Genomic DNA, 27,456 nt, shown 5'->3' on the forward strand with positions numbered 1-27,456 from the left:
GGGAACCATACTTCACCCAGACTAAACTATGCACTGTTCCCTGATCATCCTCATGCTTTCTTAATTCTTCATCTTTTTCTGCACCATACTTCTTTTTCATCTTCAACTCCTCTACCTCTGCCTGCTAACTAGCTCCTACCTTATAATATTTTTATGTGAAAAATAGTAAAAAATTATCAACAATGATACAAAGCCAGTTAAGAAGATATAAAACATACATCACATATCATATATTTATAAGTAAATGGTGTATAAAATAGGTCTGTCAACCAGCTAATATCCCACAGTGATCAGTATACTGTATTTCTGCTGAGAATTCTGTTTTAATGATTTATTTATTTAATTATTTAAGGTTAGCAGAGTACCCATGTGTATCAATAAATACTTGTTGAATGAATAAGTGAATTTAACTGATTGTTTTTAATTAGAGCCTCTTGGCTCATTATCTTGGTATTTCTTGGGCCTGACAGAGTTGTCAATTTTGTTTTTATTTGTTATTTTTTTCTCCCTGATGTGTATAGCATTTTATATGCTACACCTATGAAAGTAGTTAAATTAATTTATCAGTAAAGCAAAAAAAGAAGAGTCAACATACGTATAACTTATTTTCTTATTGCTAATTAATACTAGAAGAGATTAGTGTGTATTTGACATTACATTGCATAAAATTATAAAATATATTCTCAGTCAAATGAGCTATGTATCACTGGAACCTAGTGGTTATTTGGCACTCAATGAACTTTTATTGATTATTATTGTTATAATAAATATCCAGTAATAAATTCCATTAGAAATCATAGCTATGTCCAAAAATTTATAAATGTGTACATACATTTATCATTCTCTTTCCATATGTGAATGTGCAATGAAAATTTCTTTTGTCAATATGGCATTCATCCATGGCATATACAAAATGATTAGCCAAGCTTTCTATTTTCTAGTGTCTCTCTTTCTTTTATGTATTATATGCTGATTCTGAATTTCCTCTTACCTCCCAATTTTCTTTGTTCAACAATCCCTCTTTGTTTGTTAAGTGTAGACAGTATAGTCTCAACTCTGATTTTTTTTTTTTTTTGCATTCCACAGCAGTAATTTAAATTAGATAAATCTTCAAGCTGCATCCTACTAGGACAATTTCCCCCAAATTTTATTGAATCTATGTTATCCTATACCTCTGACTTGAATCCTTTTACATGTAATTTTGTATTCCTAACAGACATGCTGCCATGAAAAATTTCTCCAACTTTTATTATTTATTCCATACTCCTAGTCTTTTTAGTCTCTCCCCATATCAGAAGTTTTCAGTTTACTTCTTTCTCACTTGAGTCCCAGCCCCAGCAGTTAAAAAACTAGCACTAACATCCTTGATTGACTGTTGAGATTTTGAGTAACTTAGTAATTGTAGACCTTCCAAATCATTCATAAAGCAATAAGGTAATTGGGGTTGAGGTAGGAAGAGATGGTTTTATATGAGGAACAGTTATTTCAGGTAATCCTTTCAATAACACCGTGGGGCAGAAGCTGTTAACTCCGTTATGCCAACGGGGAAACTGAGACTCAGAAAGTTAATCATGGTTTTGTAATTCAAATTGTAGAACTAGGATTTAAACCCATGGTTTTTGGACTCTGAAGCCCACATTGTTACATTGCTCTCCTTCTGTGTTTGGCAGTGCCTCATGCTGTGGAAGTTTTTTACTCTCTAAGTCACACTAAAAGCTATCCATCCTGTGTCTTACTTCCTTTAGGCCCTATTCTCATTAATGTAAAAATAGCTGTTTATAACTTGATTATGATTCAGCTTAACCTGTTTGTTTTATATTGTTTATTACTGAGTTGCTATCTTAACCCAGCTGAAATGCAAAGCCCTTTTGGGAGTCAGTATTTTTAAATTAGTCATTGAAGGGTAAAATTAGCTGTATATGATCACACCATGCATGTATTCTACTTATATATAAAACTGCTCTTTCATTCAATTTATTCTTCCTTCTTTCCAAAAGAATATTGCTTATCTTTAGGGTTAAATGATCTGATGAAAATCTGGATGACTTATATGGAAATTGGACTTTTATATGGATATTTCTGAATTTTCATCCAGTTATGCTCAGTAATATTGCTATATATATCTGTTTACACAAAATCGTTCAAGACCTCCGTAGAAGCTGTCATGACCTACTGAGTCAATCTGTGTGTGTGTGTGTGTGTGTGTGTGTGTGTGTGTATACATATGTGTATATATATAAGCAGCCTTGGTGGCACAGTGGTTAAGTACTTGGCTGCTAACCGAAAGGTTGGTTGTTCGAAGCCACCAGCAGTTCCATGGGAAAAAGACCTGGCAGTCTGCTCCCATAAAGTTTAGAGCCTTGGAAACCCTTTCAGGCAGTTCTCCTTTGCCATATGAGGTCACCATGAATCTGAATTGACTCCATGGCATGTAATAATAACATATATACATATATATAGGACAAGTGAGCTTTAGTATTCATGTCTTAGTCATGCTGGGCTGTGCTGGGATAATGAACAAAAATCTCAAATCCTTAGTGGTTTAATGAAGTAAAGTTGCATTTTTCTTTCATACAGAGTTGGATGCAGGTCTGAAAGCTCACCTGAGAGGCTTTCTTCCAAATAGTGACTCAAGGATCTAGGCTGTGTCCACTACCTGATGTCTTGCTTACAGTCACATGGAAGGTGGAGAGAGAGACTGAGAGCAGTGATTGCAGAAGCGAGCACAGAAAGTGGTCTTGATCAGCACTTCTACTCATATTCCATTGACCAGACCTCATCACATATCACATACTCCCACCAGATGTAAAGGGGCTGGCAAATGTAGTCTCCTGGAGCTGGAAAAAGAAAATAATTTGATTCACATATAAGACAGACTCTGCCACAAGTAGGAAGATTTTATAGATCAAAACTATATTCATAAAAAAAAAAAAAGCATATGCTAAAAAAAAACAACTTTCTGTGACAGGCTTTTTAATCAATATAAAAGGCAAAAATGAAAGGATCTATTTTAAACAAATAATTATACTAGTCATGCAAATGATTATATTACTTTTTTCTTACTACTTAAAACATTTGGTAGAGCCACCAATATTTTTTCCTTAAAAACAAAGTGCTAAAAATAACACTGGCTTTCTAACATGAGTGAGGAAACAAACTTAGAGGAAAGGAAGCTAAGAGATTGTCATTATATATTATGAGAAGGTAGGAAGTGTAGGCAAGATGTATGAGGAAACCTTGGCCCTACACACTAGGGTAGAGAAAACTGAGATTTATAGTCCCAAGAACAGAATCTACTGGCCCAGGACCAACTGGATTTTTTTTTTTTTTTCCGCAAGTGGTTTTCTGTTATCCTTGAAATGATCTTGCTGTACAGAACTTGCACACATAGTTGTGTTTTTCTCTAAGAATCTCTGAAAATAAGGCATTAAGTCTACCATGTGGAGAGATGAAGTCAGAAAAAAAATTATGCCCACGTTCACACTGGGCTAGAGGATCCTCTTTTTGTTTCATTTGAACAAACAACGAGAAAGCCTTCACCATGAACTAACCAAAATATCATGTTGTTGACTTAATGCGGTCGGTAGCAACTTTAGATTTTTGATAAGGCTTCTTTAATTTACTTTTCATAATACAGTGGATTCTGTATTAATGAGAGAATCTTCCATAATGCATCACAGCTTTATCGAGTAAAAGCATAATGCCCTCCACTCTTCTAAAATTCTACCTTTGCTTTCCAGCATCTCTAGATACCAAGTTCAACCTATCTTGCCATTTGAAATCTGCTTCACAGGAGCAGCAAGTAGTGATGATAAAGCACTTAGGGTAATTGAGGTCTTCAGTTAGATAGTATTATAGGGGTGGTAATGGAGGATGTTGCCTGGGAAATTATGGTTTCAGGATGGAATTGTTAAAATTGTTTTTGTTGTTTTTAGTCCATCTATGTGCAAGCCTCTTTCTTAGTCTGAGGTAGACTCAAAGGGCTAGTAACCAAAGCCATTGGGAAAGGACCAAACATATTCAAGATGGATCCTTGTTCTCCAATAAATGGTTACTCAAATCTTTTGCCTGTCACCAACACCTGAGACTTGGGCCACTCACTATGCCACTAGGAGATGGTGCATTCTTCATACTTAACCACATACCTGATCCCAGAGCCTAAAACCCAGCCTTTCTGTAGGTCTAGTAAAATTTGCTCATCTGTACAACCTGTAGGGAGGACATGCCTGATGAACTGCACAAGGAGACAAGGACTCTGATCAAACCCACCCGTGCCACAAACTCTTTATTTACAGCACATGGGGCTAAAGGCACTGTTATGTGACATGGGTACTAATGCCTGCATTACCTCCTCAGAGAAGTAGTATATCTTATTGAAAAAGATAGGTTCTTAGAATCAAGCACATCCGAATTTAAATCTCAGCTTTGCCACTCACCAGCTCTGTCACTTTGATCAAATTACATAATATTTCTGAGCCTGAGTTTTCTTACCTATAAAAATAACCACACATATCGCATTGAATTTTCGTTAGGCTTAAAGCACTTTAGATATGGTAGGTGCTTCATAAATGCTAGTTCCCTTCTCAAATTAGTAACAAAGACCCAACAATGATCTTCATACTTATATTAGTAATCATATCAGAAATTATAGTGATGATAGGCATTCAAGAGATGGTCTGGTTTAACATCTTACGCCTAGATGTGGAAGAGGGGAACGGGATGTACATATCTGAATTTTAGTGGGATGTCTTTGCTAACCCAGTACTGAAACCATTCCCTAACCCCACTTTTCAGACAAAGATTAGACAGGCTTATAAAACAAAAAATTAATACACATGAAGAATATGCTTCTTAGTTCAGTCAAATATACAAAAGCAAATGGGCAGCTCCTCTCCTAAAGCAGACGGGAAGGCTAGAAGGAACAAGAACTGGATGAATGGACACAGGGAACCATGTGGAAAGGGGGAGTGTGCTGTCACATTGTGGGAATTGCAACCAATGTCACAAAAAAAAAAAGTGTATAAATTTTTGAATGAGAAATTGACTTGAGCTGTAAACTTTCACCTAAAACATGATTTAAAAAAAAAAAAGAATACGTTTTCCCATACTGACCCTAGTTTTGCTGACTCAGAGCCCTAGGGATAAACTTGCACATGTTTAATCTTAAAAAGCTTCACACATAAACTTACCAAAACCCAAACCTGTTGCCTTCGAGTTGATTCCACTCAGAGAGATCTTACGCACACCCTAATTAAGCACCCTAGCCCTAGAGGTGAGCTAAGCACATGGCAAGTCAGGAAGTACTAAGTAAACATTTGTAGAATTGGGAGGGTCCCTGCCTTGGTCCAGTTCCTACCTACTATGGGATGACCATATAGCTCTTTTCTGTCGCTTCCTGGCTGCCATTCACTGGGACATTAACCATTGTTGTTAGGTGCCCTGTAGTCAGTGCCAACTCAAAGCGACCCTGTGTACAAGAGAATGAAACACTGCCCGGTCCTATACCATCATCACAATCATTATTATGCTTGAGCCCATTCTAGTACCTTCCAACCTGAGGGGCTCATCTTCCAGCACTCTATCTGACAGTGTTCTGCTACTATTCATAAGATTTTCACTGGCTAACTTTTTTCAAAAGTAGACTGCCAGGTCCTTCTGTCTAGTAAGCCTTAGTCTGGAAGCTCAGCTTAAACATGTCCAGCATGGGTGAGCCTGCTGGTATTTGAAATACTAGTGGGATAGATTCCAAGCTCACAGCAACACGCAAGCCACCACAGTACGATAAACTGACTGACACATGGGGACCCATTGTTTTATCTTGTTCTTGTTGTTAGGTGACATTGAGTCAATTCCATGTTTAACAATCCTTGTTATGTTTAAGATCATTGTTGCAGCCACTGTGTCAATCCATCTCATTGAAGGTCTTCCTCTTTTTCGCTGACACTCTACTTTACCAAGCATGATATCCTTCCACAGGGACTTATCCCTCCTAATAATATGTCCAAAGTATGTGAGACGAAGTCTCACCATCCTTGCTTCTGAGGACCATTCTGGCAGTACTTCCTCCAAGACAGATTTGTTTGTTCTTTTGGGGATCCATGGTATATTCAATATTCTTCCCTAGCACCATAATTCAATGGCATAGATTCTTCTTTGGTCTTCCTTATTTATTGTCCAGCTTTCCCATACATATGATGCAATTGAAAACACCGTAACTTGAGTCAAGCACACCTTAATCCTCAAGGTGACATTTTTGCTTTTTAACACGTTAAAGAGATCTTTTACAGCAGATTTGCCCAATGCAATGCATCCTTGACTTGCTGACTGCTGCTTCCATGGATGTTGATTGTGGATTCAAGTAAAATGAAATCCTTGACTACTTCAGTATTTTCTCTGTTTATCCTGATGATCCCGTTGTGAGAATTTTTGTTTTCTTTTTGTTGAGATGTAATCCATACTGAAGGCTGTTGTCTACAGTCTTCATTGTAAGTGCTTCAAGTCCTCTTCACTTTCAGCAAGCAAGGTTGTGTCAGCTGCATGTCAGAGGTTGTTAATGAGTCTTCCTCCAATCCAGATGCCCTGTTCTTCTTCATGTAGTACAGCATCTCAGATTATTTGATCAGTCTACAGATTGAATAATACGGTCAAAGGATACAACCCTGACGCACACTTTTCCTGACTTTAGATCACGCAGTATTTCCTTAATCTGTTCAGACAACTGCCTCTTGATCTATGTACAGGTTCCTCATGAGCACAATTAAGTGTTCTGGAATTCCCATTCTTCACGATGTTGTCCATAATTTGTTATGATCCACACAGTCAAATGCCTTTGCATAGTCAATAAAACACAGGTAAACATCTTTCTGGAATTTTCTGCTTTCAGCCAGTATCTACCTGATATCAGCAATGATATTCCTCATTCTACATCCTCTTCTGAATCTGGCTTGAGTTTCTAGCAGTTCACTGTCTATGTACTGCTGCAACTGCTTTTGAATGATCTTCAGCAAAATTTTACTTATGTGTGATATTAATGTTATTATTCAGTAATTTCCACATTTGGTTGGATCACCTTTCTTTGGGATAGACGTAAATATGGATCTCTTCCAGTCAGATGGCCAGGTAGCTGTCTTCCAAATTTCTTGCCATAGATGAGTGAGCACCTCCAGTGCTGCATCCAATTGTTGAAATATCTCAGTTGGTATTCTGTCAATTCCTGGAGCCTTGTTTTTCAGCAATGCCTTCAGAGTCACTTGGACTTCTCTCTTTAGTACCATCAGTTCCTGATCATATGCCATCTCCTATTATGGTTGAGGGCCGACCACTTCTTTTTGGTATAGTGACTGTGCATTCCATCCATCTTCTTTTGATGCTTCCTGAGTTGTTTAATATGTTCCCCCATAGACTGCCTCTTGATCCATGTATAGGTTTCCCATGAGCATAATTAAGTGTTCTGGAATTCCCATTCTTCACAATGTTATTCATAATTTGTTATGATCCACACAGTCAAATGCCTTTGCATAGTCAATAAAACACAGGTAAACATCTTTCTGGAATTTTCTGCTTTCGGCCAAGATCCATCTGACGTTTAGCAATGACATCCCTCATCCACATCCTCTTCTGAATCTGGCTCGAATTTCTGGCAGTTCCCTGTTGATATACTACTGCAGCTGCTTTTGAATGATCTTCAACAAAATTTTACTTACAGGTGATATTAATAATATTGTTCAATAACTAATGATATTGTTCGATAATTTCATTTGGTTGGATGACCTTTCTTGGGAATTGTCATCTTGGTATTCTGTCAATTCCTAGAGCCTTGTTTTTGACCAGCGCCTTCAGTGCAGCTTGGACTTCTCTGTTTAGTACCATTGGTTCCTGATTATATGCCATCTCCTGAAATGGTTGACTGTCAACCAGTTCTTTTTGGTATAGTAACTCTGTGTATTCCTTCCATCTTCTTTTGGTGGCTTCCTGCATTGTTTAACATTTTCCCCATAGAATCCTTCAAGATTGCAATTGGAAGCTTGAATTTTTTCTTCAGTTCTTTCAGCTCGAGAGATGCGGAGCTTGTTCTTCCCTTTAGGTTTTCTAACCTCAGGTCTTTGCAGATGTTTATCTTACAGGAATTTAACCACTCCCAGAGGAAAAGTTACATTTCAAAAAATCCATCTAGATATTTACAAAAATGTAGGCAAAACATTAATATACCTGTCTTTTTATTTGAATATCTTTACAGTAATAGAATTGAGACACTTCAATGAGAAGGTATAATACTATATGTGTATTTTATATATTATATTTTAGGAAACCCTGGTGGCATAGTGGTTAAGTGTTATGGCTGCTAACCAAAGGGTCAGCAGTTTGAATCCACCAGGCACTCCTTGGAAACTTTATGGGGCAGTTCTACTCTGTCCTATAGGGTTGCTACGAGTTGGAATCAACTCGATGGCACTGGGTTTGGTTTTTGGTTAATGTGGAGCAGACACCAAGGAAGCACATCTTCACAAAATTCCTTTGTGGTAGATACTATGAATACCCCTATTTTACAACAAGGAAATCAAGGCACCTAAAGGTTGCTTAATTTGTTCAAGTTCATATAGTAAGTTTGTTAGAGTCAGGTTCAAAGACATTTCTAGGTAACTTCAAGGTCAAAAAGAGCTCATGTTCATTCTGATCATAATGGTGTCCTGGGCCAGAATTTGTGTGCAATTTCCAGTTTTACAGAAATTGATGTGGTATAAGAACGTTGATTTGTAGTGTAAATATTTTTAACATCCATAATAGGGCCATTTTCATAACTGAAAATAGGTGACAGTGGGATAAGGTACGTCTGAAGATGATAGAAACACAATAGATAGTTGATTATTTACTGCCACAAAGGGAGAGAAAACTTCAGACCTTGACAACTGTATTTAAAGAGCTTATCTCTTTGCTTTCTTCCCCATACTTGCCTTATTTTTCATTTATATTTACTTGGATATATATGTGTGTGTGTGCATGTGTGCATATACACACACACACAAGTATATATCCAAGTAAATATATATATACACATACATACACATCCTTGGGTGGCCCAAATGGTTAAGCCCTTGACTACTAGTCAAAAGGTCAGTGATTCGAAACCACCCAGAGGCACCTCAGAAGATAGGCTTGACAATCTGCTTCTGAAAGGTTCTACTCTGCACACATATGGGATCACCGTAAGTCAGAATCTATTTGACAGCAACTAACAACTTATATATGCAGGTAGGAAAAAAAAAAAAAAGACAGAGAAGTACATTCTAGGCTGTGAAACCTCCAAGAAGGATGGAAAGAGTAGGTAGATGACCCAGTTACTCCCTATCACACCACCCTGTGTTAATTCCCAGCATAGAACCTATTACTAAACTTCTGAGTATTTTACATAATAACTGAGTGTTTATTTATTCTCTTTTCACTATAAAGTTGGCTCCATGCAGTCTGAAATCTTTATGTATCTTCAGTATCATGATAATGACTAAATAGGTGAGCAGAGCCCAAGGATGAGAGAGGAATGGTCATTTTTTACAGTACCAGATTGAAAAGTGGTATCTAGGCTCTATTAAGGTTAAAAAATAAAGGAATGTTAAAAAAAAAAAAAAAAGACATGATAGCAGCAATATTCTATTTCAGGTTCTTTTTCATGTATATACACATGTGTGCATGTTTGCATATGTGAGGGGACAGGGAGAGATATTGGGGGCTGAGAAATTGTAGAGAAGAAGGGCCTATAGATATGTGTTTGCAGTTAGAGGGAAACAAGAATCCAAACAGCTGGCTCCTTGTATTATTGTAAGTTCCAGTGCCAATGTATGAATACATGATCCAGGTGAGAAAAGATGTTAGCCTGAACCTAAAAGAGTGGTGTAGGAGGAGATGGAAGGAAGAAGAGGGAGACTGCACCATTAAAAGGAACCAAGCTGGGTCATTAGGTGTAGGTAGAGGGAAAGGCCAAAACAGATGCTCAGGCCTCAAACTTGAGCACCTGAGGGTGGAGTCGGACCATTCTTTGATAGGGGAGCACATGTAGAGCAGCAGTTATGGGGGAAGAGGCTTAGGAGTTAAGTTTTGATAAATTACATTTAATTTGTTCTGAGCAGCCCAAATGGAAATTTCAGTAGTCAATAAATAGGTGGGTCTGAAGCTTAAGAGAGAAATTAAATCTGGAGATACAAATTTGGGAGTCATCAGCTCAGGAAATCTTTGTCTTTACTTTTCTCAAAACCTCCAAATTTACCAGTCTTAAGTAACTGTCTATGATTATTCTTTAAAACAGAGATATGACTGCCCCACTGTCAATGCATACATTCGCTACTATAATAAATATTAAGAAGGAAAAACATTCTACAGTGATAGGTGCATATTCAGTGCAGCAATACCCCATCACCAGTGGAGTGAAGTAAGGTTTTATGAAATAGCTTAGATTTTATTCAATCTATTTTATGCACCATGCTTGGGGACGCACCGTGGAATCTGGGAGTTAACTTTAGACTACACTTCTGGTCCTCAGGGAAATTCTTACACCTCAGTGTGCTACAAGCATCACCAGAATTCCTTCTTGTAGTCATTTAGGAATTTGTCATCATGATGACTGTCTTCAAATGGTTAAGCAGTGGGTCCAAACTTCTTGAGCTTGAGTCCTGGCTCCCCCATTTACTACCCATGTGACCTCTCTCACCTGTCAAGAGGAAATGTGAATAGTATACACCCCAAGGTTTGATACGAGGATTCAATGAAATTAATACATGCGTAGTTCTACAACAGTGCCTGCTATACAGAAAGCACTAAATAAGTGTTAGCTCTTATGTTAAAAGATGTTTAGGAATTATCACCATGCTATATTCATAATAGTGTTTAGTGAATGCTGGTTGAATGAGAGTACTTACTGCACATTTACTAGACCACTTCGGCAGGATGAGAAATGGTGATGGTGGTATCCCAGGGAAACCCTGGACGCTACCTGCAATTTTACTGAGCAGTATAACATGTACCAAAACGTGATACCTTGAAAGCGCATGGTCAGTGACCTATAGGTGATCAAATCAAGAAAGAGAGTATTATTCTGGGTTAGAATCGTGGTCATTAATACTCCAAAAAGCAGTGTTACTAGAATGCCTATTTCATGTTTTCATGAATTTTGCTTCTGATGTTAGAATTGGTTTTTTGTACATATGTCTATGAGTCGGAATTGACTCAACGGCAATGGGTTTTTTGGGTTTTGGTCTGTATTACTCATTATTCATTAAGAGAAATAAACAGAACATCAGGCTTATTACTCTGAATGTAGTACATTACATTCTTTATACCGAAAAGAAATAAATATCATATGCATATACACATACATCTGAGTATGGAAGTAAATTTCGAATGATGTGATAGAGGTATATTATGGTAGAAAAATTGGAAATAGATAATCTGAAACACAGCAGTCTGTATGAGGATCATTATTATCATTATTTTACTACTCCTTTATGACTATTAGTGACCAATGTATGTATCAGGCACATACAATGTCCCAAGTCCACAAGCAATATCATCACAACTTTATCCCTTGCAATAACTATTTAGTAGGTGCTGTTTTTATCCCTCCTTTACATATGAGAAACCAACAAACGGGATATTAAAAAAATAATAACTTGCCCAACGTCACATAGTTAAAGCTAGGATTTGACCCAGGGCACTCTGATTCCAGAATCCATGCTTAACTAGCTCTGGACAAAATACTTCATAGCTTATGAATCCCTTCTCACATACGTTATCTACTTTCACCTTCACAATCAGCCTGCAAGTATTATCTCAGAGTGTGTAAGTAACTTACACAAAGCCTTGCAGCTATTAGTGACAAGGCTCATACAAAAATCTAAGCCCCTTTCCATGTAATCTTGGGTACTTTCTCTTCGTTTGAGTCAATTCTAGTAATTTGACAATTCTTAGGCATTTATAAGTTGCTGAAGCACTTTCAGTTCTACAAGCAATGGCTGTAGATGTAAATTGGATAGTCAACTAGTGAATACAGCTTGAAAAGGATGCTTGGTTATGCATTGCTTTGTTGAGCTATAACCAAAAGAATGGATGACTGACCCAGAGGGACCAGCAGCAGCATCTTTGTAAATTTAAGGTAGTACTTGATATTGTGCCCAAGCCCAAACCCACTGCCCTCAGTTTCCCATAGGGTTTACAAGGCTGTAAATCTTTACAGAAGCAGACTGCTACATGTTTCTCCTACAGAACAGCTGGTTGTTTCGAACTGGCTACCTTTGAGTTAGCAATTGAGTGCTTAATCATGGCGCCATCGGAGCTCCTTTTCTTTTTTTTGATATATACTATTCAGTGACATGGAAACTCTAGTGGCGTAGTTGTTAAGAGCTATGGCTACTAACCAAAAGGTCAGCAGTTCAAATCCACCAGCCACTCCTTGGAAACTCTATGGGGCAGTTCTACTCTGTCCTATAGGGTCGCTATGAGTCGGAATCGACTCGACGGCAACGGGTTTGGTTTCTTGGTTTTTATTCAGTCACATTGGTTTTTTGTTTGTTTTTTTTAATTTCACTTTAGATGAAGGTTTACAAAACAAACTGGTTTTTCATGAAACAATTAGTACACATATTGTTTTGTGACATTGGTTGCTAACCCTACATCATGTCAACACTCTACCCTTCTTGACCTTGGCTTCCTTATTACCAGCTTTCCTCTCCCCTTCTGCCTTCTCATTCTTGCCCCTGGGCTGGTGTTACCATTTAGTCTCGTTTTGTTTTATACCGTTACTATTACCTGTTGCCATCGAGTCAATCCGACTCATAGTGACCCTATAGGACAGGATAGAACTGCCCCATAGGGTTTCCAAGGAGTGCTGGGTGGATTCAAACTGCCAACCTTTTGGTTAGCAGCTGTAGCTCTTAACCACTATGCCACCAGGGCTTACGTTTTGTTTTATAGGCATGTCTAAACTTTGGCTGAAAGGTTAACTTCGAGTGCCTTCATTACTGAGCTAAATCGTGTCCGGGGGGCATACTCTTAGGGTTTCTCCAGTCTCTGTCAAACCAGTAAGACTGGTCTTTTGTGTGTGTGTGTGTGTGTGAGAGAGAGAGAGAGAGAGTTAGAATTTTGTTCTACATTTTTCTCCATCTCTGTCCAGGATGCTCTACTGTGATCCCTGTCAGAGCAGTCAGTGGTGGTAGGTAGCTGGGCACCATCTAGTTGTGCTGAACTTGGTCTGGTGGAGGCTGTAGTAGTTGTGATCCATTAGTCATTTGGACTAATCTTTCCCTTATTTCTTTGGTTTTCTTCATTCTCTTTTGCTCCAGATAGGGTGAGACCAGCGGAGTATCTTAGTTAGCCTCTTACAAGCATTTAAGACCCTAGATGCTACGCACCAAAGTAGAATGTAGAACATTTTCTTTATAAACTATGTTGTACCAGTTGAGCTAGATGACCCCCAAGACCGTGGTCTCCACGGCTCTCAGCATCACGACTCCTTTGATATTGCACAGTGTTGTGAAAAAACACTGAATTTAACTCAATAGATAAGGGTTTGGGTCTCCTAGCATTGAGAATTCAACCACTAGTGTTTTTTTGTCATTAGTAAATAAGGTATACCTGACATGTTTACCTCTGAGATATTGTGAAAATCAAAAGAGATGATATGCAATTCCAAACATATACTATCAGGGACATGATAAGTATCCAACAAATACTTGAGGAATAAATAAATAAGTGAATAGTACTGATATGTGTAACAAAATGCAAATCTAATATGTATGTAACACCAAAACCAATTTCCACTGAGTCAGTTCTGACTCATGCAGCCCCAAGTGTGGCAGTGTAGAACATCAATGCTTGATGTTTTAGAAGTAGATCGCCAGGCCTTTCTTCTGAGGCCCCTTTGGGTGGACTTGAACCTCCAACCTTTTGGTTAGCAGTTGAGTACATTAACCATTTGCACCACCCAGAAACTCCTGTGTCTATAATTTGTATATATAAATATGCAAATAACTGATGAAGCACATATAATCATACCTTATTCATTTGTATACTTGCCACAGGACTTTTTATTCCATAGACTGTCAAATAAATATTTATAGAATTGAACCAAATTGAATATATCTGATGTTTATAGTCCTTCATTCCCTAACTTAATAATCTCAATACAGCCCTGATGGGGAAAAGTGTCACCTGGCAATTAGGCATAGAAACACAAACATAAATTTATGTCACTTTGCCAGACTTCACATGCTATCTTCAACCAATTGCATTCATTCATTCAATGCATTTATTGAAGGCTTGCAACGTGAAAGGCACATGCTAGGAGTTTTAGAAGGTTAAAGATCAATTATATATTACTTCTGCCCTCATGTGTATTATAGTCCAATACAGTGGGAGACGCACACCTATAAGAATGAGGTAAAGCACAAGTGATGTGTTCCTTGAAATGAGAGTGGATAAGATGCACTGAGAGTAAGAAGTTGAATAGATCACCACTAAGTGATGAGGGCAGGGAGGAGAGAGCATTTAAACTGGACCGTGAAGTGCCAATGGATTAATTTGTGGGTTTATAAAGAATAAGCAGGATGAGGTAACATCTGTAGGAAACATAGGAAGGTAGTGGCTTGTGCCCAGTAGTTCAGTTTTGCTGGAACCTGAAAAAGAAATGTGAACTAAGATAACCAACCCTCCTGGTTTGCCCAGGGCTGAGGGGGCTCTGGGATGTGGAACTTTCAGGAAATTCCCAGCAAAGTGGGATGAGTTAGCCAACCTAGTGGGCACTCAGGTATAACTCCTAATTACTGGTTATTTAGGTTTCTTAGCTGATTGAAGGTATTTAGCAGTAACATATAAATAATATTTCAGTATATATATATATATATTCTTTAGCAGTAACATATAAATAATATTTTAGTACTTTGAAAAGTTTCAATTTTTAGCCACTTTTCTTATTTTCCATTAGGTCTATCTTTTTAAGGTTATCCTCTTTTTTTTTTTTTAAATTTCATCACTTAAAAGTTCTATCCTCCATTTCCTCAATTATCAGGAAAACATATATTCATGTAGCTCTGGCTTCCTCTGCAACAGAGATAGCTCAGCAAATTAGTTTTCAAATGTAACGACAGAATTTGTCATTGGAGAACTGAGTTCAGGTCTTTTTACTCAGTTTGACCTTGAACAAGTGAAAGTCTCTCTCTGAGCCTCAAGTTCTTTATCTTTAGGACTGAATATGAGATATTACATTTCAGAAAATGTTAGGCCACTAAATATCTAAGTATCAAAGATGTCCAAGTATTTCCTGAGGCGAATGTAGGATTAAGACTGGAATGTAAATTTGTAAGTCATGGGTCAGGGTGGCAGGTGGATCTAGTTGAAAGATCTACATATGACAAGGGTAAGAATTGTTGTTAGCTGCAGTAGATTTGGCCCCTGGCTCATAACAACCTCATGCACAATGGAGCTAAACACCACCTAGTCCTGTGCCACCTCCATGATCAGTTGCAGATAAGACTGTTGTGATCTATAGGGTTTTCACTGGCTGATTTTTGGAAGTACATTTCTAGGCCTTTCTTTATAGTCTTAGTCTGGAAGTTTCCCTGAAACCTGTTCAGCATCATAGCAACACACAAGCCTCCACTGTGAGAGACCAGTGGTTGCAGCACCTGAGGTGTGTTGGCTAGAAATTGAACTCAGGTCTCCTGCATGGAAGGTGAGAATTCTACTACTGAATCACTCCAGCATAGGAAAAAGACCATCAAGTCAGTGGAAAAAGTCATAGAAATAAAGATCATTTACAATATATAACAACTGTCCCTGAGTCAATAGAATTGGTGATACAAAATAGTCGTATGTGGACTTTCTGTCTCTCTCCTGTTAGGAACCACAACTGTGTACTGCACTGACTACCAGAGGTGGGACATAGACACAGACAGTTTTACAAATTAATTTTTTAATTGTTAAATATAACAAAAATAATGAAAACACATAAGACAATGGTCAATTTAGTGAACACTACACAGTACCCACTCTTCAGATCAGGAGGTAGAACTTTGTTAGCCACTCTGGAGCTTTCTGCTGTCCGCTGTTCATCAACCCCTCTCTCCCCCTGAAGACAATCTACCACCTTGACTTTTTTTAATAATCATTCCTTACTTTTCTTTATAATTTTATCATGCAAATGTATATACCTTAAAAATATAGTTCAATAATGCCTGATTTTTTTTTTTTTAGTGTCTTTAACATCTGTTTTAATCTATGGACCATGTCTCTCTCTCTCCACTCCCCCGCTACTGCCTTTCTCGCTTACTCATTTTTTTCCTTGCAATTTAGTTGGTGAAGAAACTAGATCATATATCTATCTGTGTAGGGTTGCCCACAGTCTGGATTCGGCTGACTACATCCCCATGGTATAGTTTAATATGCTCCCTGGTCCTGGCATTCCCTGTCAATTGCTCACTTTTGGCAAGGCTATTTCAAAAGTGGCATGGTGTTTTTCTACCAGGGGGCACATAATGTTCAGTTATCTCTCGTGTGTTTGTGTGTGTGTATGTGTGTGTGTGTGTGTGTGTGTGGTGTGTGGTTAGCAGCCATTAATTCTCAATACTTAAAAAAACAAAATTTAGATCCATCAAATAATCAAGGACTACTGTAATGGTCATATTCTAGTCCTATCATTCCTTCTGCTTTTATTACCAGCAATAATCCTATAAAGAGAAACTCCATGTCATCTGCTCTTTACTTACTCAGTGGTACAGTTTATGTAGGAAAAACTGGAAAATGCTAGATTCCTTCATTCATTTACCAATTTAGCCTCTTATATGTCAGTCTTTGACAAACAGGTCCTATTTTGAATGTCACTGTATTTTGGAAAGTAAGCTTATACAAATTAAAGGCTAAAATAAATAACCTCATTTTGAAATACTTATCAAACATATGTTTTTATACTTTGGTGAATTTTTTCTAAGAAGATTTGGAAAGGTTGTTATCCATTCCCTGCTTATTTTTTATTCCATATTATTACCAGCCACAACAGATAATACCAAATCCATCTGTATTTGTAAAACATTCTTTAGATTTATGCATTTTGTCCTAATCTACTTCCAATTTCATATTCTAATACATGATCTAGCAGCTCAGTCATTGGTTAACCTAAACCTCATATTCTAATGAAATTTAGAGAAATCTGAAATTATGAGTCTCCCTTTTCCAAATCAGCCTTCAGTCCTATGGGACAAGCCCATTAGTAGCAGAAGATGGAATTTTTCTAGGGTATTTGGGCCAAGGACAGGGTTTGATAAATGATTGGAGAAGCTTCCGTTGCTTCCTGAGATAGAAACAAAAGAACAGAGGGACTAGTAATGAATAAAGAGACTAGCACAGAGAGATTGCTGAATGAATAACTGCAATTTGAAATGGCTTACTTCATGGAGATGTTCATTTTTTACTTTTTCATGACTAAGAAAATATTTTTAAAGCCATGATTGTTCAATTTTTCTTAAAAAACAAACTTCAAAATATTATGAAAAAAAGATCCAGTAAGTAATCATTTTAATAATTATAGTTCCCACTTAGGCACAACTAGACCAATAAGCAACATCATGATCAATGGAGAAAATATTGAAGTTGTAAGGATTTCATTTTACTTGGATCTACAATCAGCACCCACGGAAGCAGCAGTCAAGAAAAATGATGTATTGTTGAATTGGGCAAATCTGCTGCGAAAGACCTCTTTAAAGTGTTGTAAAGCAAAGATGTCACTTTGAGGACTAAGGTGCACGTGACCGAAGCCATGGTATTTTCAGTTGCCTCATATGCATGCATGCAAAAAGCTGGACAATGAATAAGGAAGACCAGGAAGAGTTGGTGCTTTTGAATTATGGTGTTGGCAAACAATATTGAATATACCTTGAACTGCCAGAAGAACAAACAAATCTGTCTTGGAAGAAGTACAACCAGAATGCTCCTTAGATGTAAGGATGGTATATTTTGGACATGTTATCAGGAGGGATCAGTCCCTGGAGAAGAACATCATGCTTGGTACAGTAGAGGATCAACATAAGAGAGGAAGACCCTCAACAAGATGAATTGACACAGTGGCTGCAGTGACGGGCTAAAGCATAGCAACGATTGTGAGGATTGTGCAGGACCAGGCAGTGTTTCATTCTGTTGTACATAGGGTCACTATGAGTGGGAATCAACTTGTTGGCAGCTAACAACAACACTTAGACTTCAAAACCTGTCTTATAAGGATGCTATATCAATGAAGAAAGCAAACACTTTCATTTCTAGGTGGCTGAGCCATCCTTGCCTTATTGAACTCTAATTCTTTGATCTAACTTTTTAAAGTTCATAACTTACACATCTGAGCATCAAGAATTTTTCATAGTTCAGCAATGTAGAAGTCTTCAAAGAGTCAGTGCTTGCTTTGAGGATGTGAATTCTAGCATAACAATACTTCATGAGAAGTGGTGTAGAAATGCAGAGAAAATTCAAAATTTTTTAAAGCATCAAACACATATATCTTACAACTGCACCTAAGGAGATTTGATTTTCATAAAGGTCCCCTCAAATATCTCCTTGGAAACATTCTTTCCGTAAAGTACTCAAGCCTTAATTAATATCTACTACAAGTGGTTTCTAATTTGCAGGAAGTCCTGGTGAACTTCGTTAATGTGCAGTGTTTCCATGATGCCACTTTTGTTTAGGTCTCTTGGCTTGGCTTTCATCCAGACTGTTAGGTGAAATTAAGCCCAGAAAATCGGATTATTACATGCCAAGGGAAATGACTGATAAGCAGCTGATGATTGCTCATCTCCTTGCTACTTGCCGGTGTTGAGGTGTTGCTAGTTACAAAGCCAATTTGTTAACAATTAGTACTCATTAGAATCACTTCCTATTATTGATTCTAAACATTTGACAAAGCACTTTTAGGAAATTGGACCCCAAAAAGTATTTATATGTAAGTGTTCAGCAATTAAAAATCTTCAGGATCCAATGTAATTCCTAACCAGAGTCTTCAGTTTCCAAGTAATTATTTTTACCTTGGAACCCACCTGCCATCCTGTCCAGTTTAAAGATGTCCTGAAACAAGGACATACTTCTTAATTAGCAGAGGTTGTGGATAAGTCAGTATGGAAACAAAAGGAATTTTCTTTTATTACCTGCTTTCACTGTTTGTAGTATATCTTTAAGGGACAAAAAAAAATTGCTGGCTTGAAATACCAATATATGTGTTTATTAGAATGCAAAATTAAATGCATTGCTTCTATAATCTAAATACCTGAGCTTAGTTTTTAAATGAGTTCACCTTTATATGTTAGGAACTCTAAATATAGAATCACAAATGGAGTCATCATGCATTACATTAGAATTTAAATATTGCCAATGTCAGTTTTCTGAAGTATTATATATGGCTTTAATAAAATTAGCATAAATACTATATGCATTTGAAATTTTTCTGCAGAAAAGGCATTGTATTTAATTTATAAATATGGACCTACATGCATTATAGTGCCGTAGATTTATATTCAGTAGGTATCATCTGAATATCTAATTAAAATATTATCCGTACAAGTATCATCTAATCATACTTGCTTAATGGTCTTTATTTAAAGAAACAAAAAATTTTTTTAGACTAAGAAACAGTGCCTTATTTCCTCTTCAGTAAATAATGAGCTTGGTATATGAACTATTCATTCAGTTTATATTTCTAGAATAATAGTAAAAACTCTGAATGACACCCTTCTTCCTTCTGTTCCCTTCCCACCTCAGCCCCAATATTTTCTTTGCTTCTGTGTTTATTTTATAAATTTAATTGCTGTTACTCATTTTTATCTAGATTTAATGCTAAAGATATTTCTTATAAGTGTTGCAAAACAGGGAGACGTAAACTAATTGTATTTTTGTTTCTGAAATTCTTATTCACATATTAAAAGCCTACCTCACTGGTAAATTAAGTGTATGCTCTTTTTCGAAATGCCCTGTGCTAAACCTCTCTATCCTTAATAAACAGAGATGATATTGACACAAGTGAATTTTGTTTAACCACACTACATTTGCTTCTTAATTAGTGAATATTCATCTGTCATCAGCAGCAGCTATGACACCCCTCCCTGCTAACATGTTCTGTCATAAATAATCAATGAGGCACTATTAATATTCATGAGCTGGAATCTGTGTAGTCATGTGCACTGATGCAGAGACAGGGGGAGTGTTGCCATGAACTGACTGGAAACTCTGTGTGTGTATCCGTGAGTGCAAGATACTTAGGGAAAGCGAAGAAGAGCATGCTGCTACACACCACCCTGGCTTGTGCTTCCAGCTAACAGCGGTTTGTCTGTGTTTCTGGACTGAAGTGACTGATGAAAAACAGTAGTCAAGTCTGGAGGGTGATTCCCTTTCAGTTCACTTGCCTTTCAGTCCTGGGGAAATTAGAAGATTTGCTCTCTCTCTCTGCTTCTTAGAATGGGCTGCAATCTGTGCACTTTTCAGAAAAGAGAGGAACACTACAAACTGCTGTATGAAGTTTCCCAGGTGAGTGCAGGGTCTAAGACCAGCAACCAAACAGCCTGGCTTTGTGTTTGTCTGGAAGGTGGTAAATGAATCCTGGCTAGCTTTATTATTTATTTTTCCTTTCAGAAGATTTCAGAATTGAGGGCAGACTTGCTGGTTTGGGGCTTTTTATTTTGGTTTTGGGTAGCAGTTTTCAGCTTCCTTGCCACTCCCCCTCCAGATGACTTCCTGTGGGATTCTTTTTAACATTTTTGTATCTACTGCCAAGATGTCAGTCAAGTAAGAGGAGTTAACACTGAGATCCATGTTTGTAATCTTTTGAGACACCTCTTTCATTTTGGAATAGTGTTGACATTTGAAAATCAATTGTATCATTGTCTGCACAAAGATTGGGATTTCAGAGGTCTGTGATTTCAGTTATTATGAGTAGACAGGAAAAGTTTCTTGCCAAATCTTGTTAGCAAGAGGAATTATTTGATTAACTAGAAATGCTTGCTTTGGTTTAAGAGCAAGACCTGATGTATTTGTATTATTTGAGGGAAAGTATATGATATGTCCTGCCTTAGGAAGGAGATAAAGGAATTTCCTTACCACTTTTTATAATTTTTTTTGGTCAGTTTAGCACTAGAAATTAATTTCAAAAGCTTATTATAATATCTGCATGAGATCTAGGAAAAAGTATATATGTAAATTCAGATGTTTCTCTAATATGTATTTGGGGGCTTTTCAGAATAAAATTAAGAAAATAATATCCTCACCCTTCATAGTTTTAATAGAATTCTATTTAAAAAAAATCACCTTTCGTTTTGGCAGACTTCCCAGGGGGGTGGGGGGCATGTGCTCAAGTTCAAATTTCTAATCTGGCAAAATAAACTTTATTTCTCCCTTCTCCCAGTTGGTACAGATGTGAAATGCAACTACTTCTGTTTTGTGGCAATTTTGCTGATGAAAGGCAATGTTTGGGATGTTAGTGGTCTATGGGCACAGCAGTAGCTAAGTGCCCACTGCCTCCCGGTTTCCTCAGAATTCCCCCTGACGTGATTCATTTCACAGTGGGCTAATTACAAAGTGGATTTGCTACACATGAAGCAGCCTCCTCAGTTGCAATGTTAATGCAGATTTTCATGGTAATGTGATCAGAGGCTCATTAGCCAGTTTCCAAAATGATCGTCTGCATTAATTAAATATAAAAATGGACTCCTTTATCACCATAGAGAGGAAAAAGAAGATTAATATTGTTAATTACACCAGGAGCAATACCTTTTACTTCATTTTTTTTAAAACTACAAACTTGCAAGGATAGGCTAACCTAATACTCCTTTCTTAGCTAAGCTCTCATCTACTCTGACTCATGGAAACAGTCTCTAGGTGGAACACTTGCCTTTAGTTTCGTTGCTGGAGTTGGAGTTCTAGTATTGTTCTCCGGGCAGTGGAGGAGAAGGGGAGTGGATTAATTAATCTTTTTCTCTGAATTACTAAACTGATATAAAAATATAATATGAAGGAAGTGGTAGGTGGCGTCTCCCCTGATTCTGCCTGGCTTAAGCTGTTTATATTCTGCTAAGAAATGGAGCAGTATTGCCACATCCAGAAAGGACTGCTGTAGGCTAAGGAGCAGGAGCCTTTGTTGTGGATTTTCAAAATGCTTGTCTGTGAGTTTTGCCTTTAAGTGCTTCCTAAATCTTGAGAAAGTAGATAAGCCACACTCCTTCCTAATTGCCTCTACCCGTACTCCTCCATATATTTATTTTATTTTTCCTACTCCTGAGTTGCAGTACTTATGATCTTTAATAAAAGGGGTGAAAAATGAGGTATTAGCTTCCCTTTAGCTGGCTTTTATTAGATAAGTTAAAATCCCAGCTTAAAGGTCTTGCATGTGTTTTCCAAGGGGAGCCTTCCTACAGTTTTTCCCCAGCTTTGTGTTCTATTTCATTGAGCTAATAGAATAGATATCAAAGGGAACCACTGATAGGCTTATAGAATGCCACTGGAGCCCCGTGTTGTGCTGCAAACTAGTTTCTATTTTTATTTGGAGGAGAGGCATCTCAAAGCATACATGAAAGTGAGCATGTTCCTAACCAGGTGTTCAGGAAGACACATAGCTGCCCACATAAGAGAGGATACTATTTACAAGAGTGATTTGAGATTGGAAGCCTGATTATTTCTAGCTGATATGTTAGAATGAAGAATTAGACCACACAAACATTAACACCTGACTGCCCAAATCTTGTTTATTTATAGACTTGTAATTCTCAGATCACTTGCCTTTTGGTTTCTTTTGTTATCGTTTCTTAAGAGTTAGGCAAAATAAGTGTACCGGGGGTATGGTATTTTAAGATAGGCAGTGAATATTAAATACATGACCAAGAGTTAAATGTTTATTTCTCTATAGTAGAGTCTTTATAATATTGAACTTTCTTACATTTTCTTTCCAGATTTGGCTATCTGATAGCCCAAGTAGAGTACAGTTTCAGGTTTCTAACTGCAGTAAACAAAAGTAAATGTCTTCCCTGCGAAGTCTAATGAAACAATGAGAATGATGTGCTTAGGTGTGAAATGAGGTCAAGTTTATTGTTTTGTTGATTTTTTTTTTGCTCCTATAGGTGAGATATACTTTGAGTTGGCAGAAGAGATGTAATGTCACCTCAAGAAAATTATTTTCAGATGGAGTTGGGCCAATCAGACTCCAGTTTGCACACAGATACAAGAATCTAGGGTGTGTATATATAAGCCTAGTAACCTCACCAAGCAGTTTTCAGGCATCTTTATGTATCTGTTAACTTTTATATGTGCCAGGGACACAACTCTTATCTGCAGTGATTTATTAATTTTTATGAACTAAGATATTTATTAACCTCTTAAGAATTAATACATGGGTAATTGGAACAATGCCCTTCTAGTGACACTAACTGCATTGCCTGTTTTGTATTAATCTGATTAAACAGCCACCTGGATCAAGAGAGTATCAGTGAGCTATAGTAGCTTGGTAGACATTTCTGACCTAATACTTCTGAGTGAGATTACATGGGGATATAGAAATATACTGACTTCTTTGCTTGTTTGTTTTTTCCCCACATAAATGTAGTTTTATGATTGACTAAATGATGAAAATTTAACAGAATGTTTATTGATATTAATTAACATGCTAAAATTGGGGGGAAAGTATTAAAAAGTTCATTAGTGTTAACATAAAACTGTTCCTAGGATTTTGTTAAAATCCTTTAATGTGATTTAAAGATTCTGGTTTTTACTCATTTGCCAAATTAGAGAAAAAAAATTGCCTTCAGTCTTAGGAAATGCAGAAGTAGGGTGGTAGTACCAGTGCTCCAGGTAATGGCACTGCTATGCCTGCAGCTCTTGCCTCAGTGGATACTGTTGCCCAACACAGAATTTCTTTATTAATTTGAGTTGTTTGGCACAGCTAAAAGGTCTCCCTACAACCTGCCTTCATGAATTAGTAACACAAACTGAAACAGAACCTGCATTGAAAAGAACAACAATAACAATTACAATCTTGACAGCAGCTAACACTAAGCAGTTACTGTATACCAGGCACTGTGCTAAGCACCTTTTTTCTAAGCATCATCTTATTTAAATCTCACAAAAAAAACCCTTCCTTTCCATTCGTTCCCATAATTTCTAAGTATGTTAAAGTCTCCTTTATTGGAAATAATGAGTTTCTTGAATTTCATGTAATCGCCCTCTCTAGGAGAGATCTGTTCAAAATTTATTTTGTCTCATACTGTCTAAACCCAATTCAATCTCTTAGCCTTCTCTCCCCAAATATCATCCTTTTTCCCCTGTCCCTTAGTGCTATTGAAGGTACCACCCTCCTTCTTGCTGTCAACAAAACTCATAACCACTGAATTAATATAGACAGTTCTAACTTATTCATCCACACAGTTGCTGTCCTGGTTATTTTACTTCTGTACATTCCCTGGCATCAATTCCTTCCTTTCCTCAAGCATGCCTCCTTTCATTAACTCTTTTTGATATCACAGTAAGAATTTTCTAATGGCTTCCCCACTTAGAATTGGTCAGTATGCTGGTCCACCCTGACTACTGCTGATGGAATACTTCTAGAAAGTATTCAATGGTTCCCAATTACTATAAAATGAAGTAAAAACCTCTTATTCCAGGATTAAGGCCTTCCTGAGCTGACCTATGTGCCTTTCTGGCTTTCTCTCTTTCTCCTCTTCCAATGCAATTTATGATCCCTCCAGACCCATGTTTTTGCTTTTCTCTTTCAGTTGGGCTTTCAACTTGGATTGTTGCAACTTGGGTCCTTTTCTTTATCCTCTCCCACACGACTGTCTATTTCTTTCATCTCTAGCTATGCAAATCCTGTCCCTTTGGCTCAAATGCCTCCTTGGGCAGAGAGCTTTCTGCAATTATTGATTAGAAAAATTAATCTCTTCCACCTTTTTGACCTTGTAGCATTTTGTTTGTACTTTTTAGAGGTCATTTTGCATGTTCCTATGTCTGGTGTGTGACTGAATTGCAAGCTCCTTGATGGCTAGGTTGATTGTCTTTTAACCCACAAAGCCACCAGCAGACACTCATTAAGACCTTCTATGATGGTTTGCAAGTCCACAGCCTCTTTAAAGCTAAGCTACCCCATCTACACCCTCTAGTTAAGGATCACATCACTGCCTTCCTCTCTACCCCATACCTAATAGCTTATTAAATTGAGGATAGGGACGTGGTGCATAAAGTTGAGAGTTCAAATAGATTTTTTCAGTCTTAGGAATTTATATTGGGATGCAGGCAGTTAGCGATGGGACCAGGATAGAGACAAATACAGAAAGAGAAGAGTCTTTAAGTAGAGCTTTTTTTAGGAGCTTAGGGGTTTGTGGTTCACCAAATTTTTGAGGATTACACCTACCTAAAAAAGCACATAGGTCATGAGAAAGAAAAAGCATAAAGAATAAGTAGCAGGTCCTTAGATTGGCCTCATTTTCCCAGTTCTGACACTGTATTTTTACGCAAATAACGTGCAACTTCTACATTTGTTTGCCAACCGCTTCCGCCCCCCCCCCGAGAGTTATTCTCATATGCCAGTTTTTTGATATGTTGCTATAAAAAAAAATTAGCTTAGTGTGCTTACAAAAATACCCCACAGCGGGAGGGCAGGGAGAGGTGCCATTGCGAGGCGCACGTTGTTTGTGTAGAAATATGATACATTCTTAAAATAAATGCCCGTTTATTTTAATGTACCTGAGTGAGTGTCTATTCCCTACTATCAGAAGAACAAATGAGGCCACATCATAATAATGCCTTGCTTACAGCCAGTATTTGCTGTAAAATTCTAGACATTCAGTTTAGTAAACTTTTCAGTAAGCTCTGATTGTTTAGTATGTGCCAGGCCCTGAACTATGCCATGGGGAATGCTCAGACAAACGTGACAGCCTTTGCTCTTGAGAAACTCACAGTATGGTAGAAGACAGACACATAAACAGAGAATTTTCACATATTATGGAAAGTGAAAGCATTGAATCAACAGAGGTGTTGACAGATCTCTCTGGAAGTGCAAAGGTGCTAACATGATGGGGGCTGGGCAGGATGAGGGAGAAGAAACCCAATAGATGGAAGAGTAAAGAAGTCCACGGAGGGGGAAACACGTGAAAGGTGTGAATGTGCCTGGGGAGGCGAAGTGCAAGTGGTACACCTTACTAAAAGCTAAAATGGCTAGTTTGCAGGACATGACCCGAGAAGTGGGCAAGAAGAACTCATCCCTAAGAGTCTCTCATGCTTTGATACAGAGATTGGACTTAAACCTCTAGGCAAAGGGGAGCTCTCTGAAGATTTTAGGCTGGGCGGTAGTCAGGTTTTTTTGTTTTGTATTTGTTTTATTTGAGAGAGAGATGACTTTGGTAACAGTGTGTAAATTTGGCTTTGGGGTGTCTTTGGGAGTTGAGTTGAGGATGTTGTGCTTCGGTAAGACAACAAGGGACATCTGTTAGGAAGCTATTGCAAAGTACAAGTTATTGGTGGAAAGAATGTAAATGTAGGATAAAATTGAGTCCCATTAGGAGGAAAATGTGATAGGTTTTTGGCTTCTGAGTCTGAGTCCGTGTAGTGAAATTTGCAGGGGGAGGAAATAAGAGAAAGGAAATGATTCTAGGGAAGGGACAAAAGGATGTTGAGTTCACTTATGGTCTATGTAAGCGATGTTGGCAGGCAGTGGAATAGTGAATATTCAAAACAAAAATTTGGCATATCTGTGTTTGTTGGATGAGATCATCAAAGAAGGTATAAACAGTGAAGAGAAAATCTAAAAACTGAAGAGAGTTGTAACCCAAGAATGCAATCTCGAGAAAAGGCCAAAAGAAAAGAGAAGAACTGAAATTGCTGTAGACCGAGAAGGAAAATAAGCAGAAAGTTGTGGGAGAAGCCAAGAGGAGAGAATTTTAAAAAGGGGGTGGCCAATGTGGTCAAAGGAACTAGAGCATCTAATAAGAACTTGGGTTTGTTTTGGATTTGAAAATATTGGATGTGCTACTTAGCTCCTTCTTCAGCAAGGACGTGTTACCCCAGCTGGTGGGGTGCTGTCAGCAGACAGCCTTGTTTGAGCTGTCAGCCCCTGCAGAGAGCCACCTCACCTAAAATCACTTCCCTTCCCCTGAGGATGCAGGTGCATAGGGGCCTGGCCATCTCAGTCTGACTGAGAGAACTCTGAGGACCATCCTTGCTCTAGAGCTCCTTGTAGCTGTCGTTGGGTCTGCATCTCAGTTCAGTTTCTCCTGCCCAGTCCTGCGTCCTTCCTGTCCCTTACACAGGTGTTCATCCTTAGGATACTCCGTAATAAACATTCTGCACACTAAACTCTATCTCAGGTTCTGATTCCTGGAGAACCCAGTCTTGATAGAGGTCCAAGATGAACATTACAGAGCATTTCAGTGCAGAATTGTGGGCAAAATCCAAAAATGCGCACTCAGAGAG

At 37.8% G+C, this 27,456-nt stretch overlaps 1 protein-coding gene across 3 annotated transcripts in view; it reads left to right on the forward strand.

Moving 5' to 3' along the window:
• The window catches only part of PDZRN4 (PDZ domain containing ring finger 4), a 443,635-nt gene that overhangs the window by 273,519 nt on the left and 142,660 nt on the right, over positions 1 to 27,456 (forward strand). Inside the window, exon 1 of one of the 3 annotated variants that reach the window (XM_049882839.1) lies at positions 20,031 to 20,535. The exons of the other annotated variants lie outside the window; for them this stretch is intronic. Coding sequence (XP_049738796.1) covers positions 20,467 to 20,535 — 69 coding nt within the window. The 5' untranslated portion in view covers positions 20,031 to 20,466. Of the gene's footprint in view, positions 1 to 20,030; positions 20,536 to 27,456 lie in introns of those variants that run through there. 3 annotated transcript variants of the gene reach the window in all.

Source organism: Elephas maximus, chromosome 4, assembly GCF_024166365.1.
Source record: "Elephas maximus indicus isolate mEleMax1 chromosome 4, mEleMax1 primary haplotype, whole genome shotgun sequence".
NCBI lineage: Eukaryota > Metazoa > Chordata > Mammalia > Proboscidea > Elephantidae > Elephas > Elephas maximus.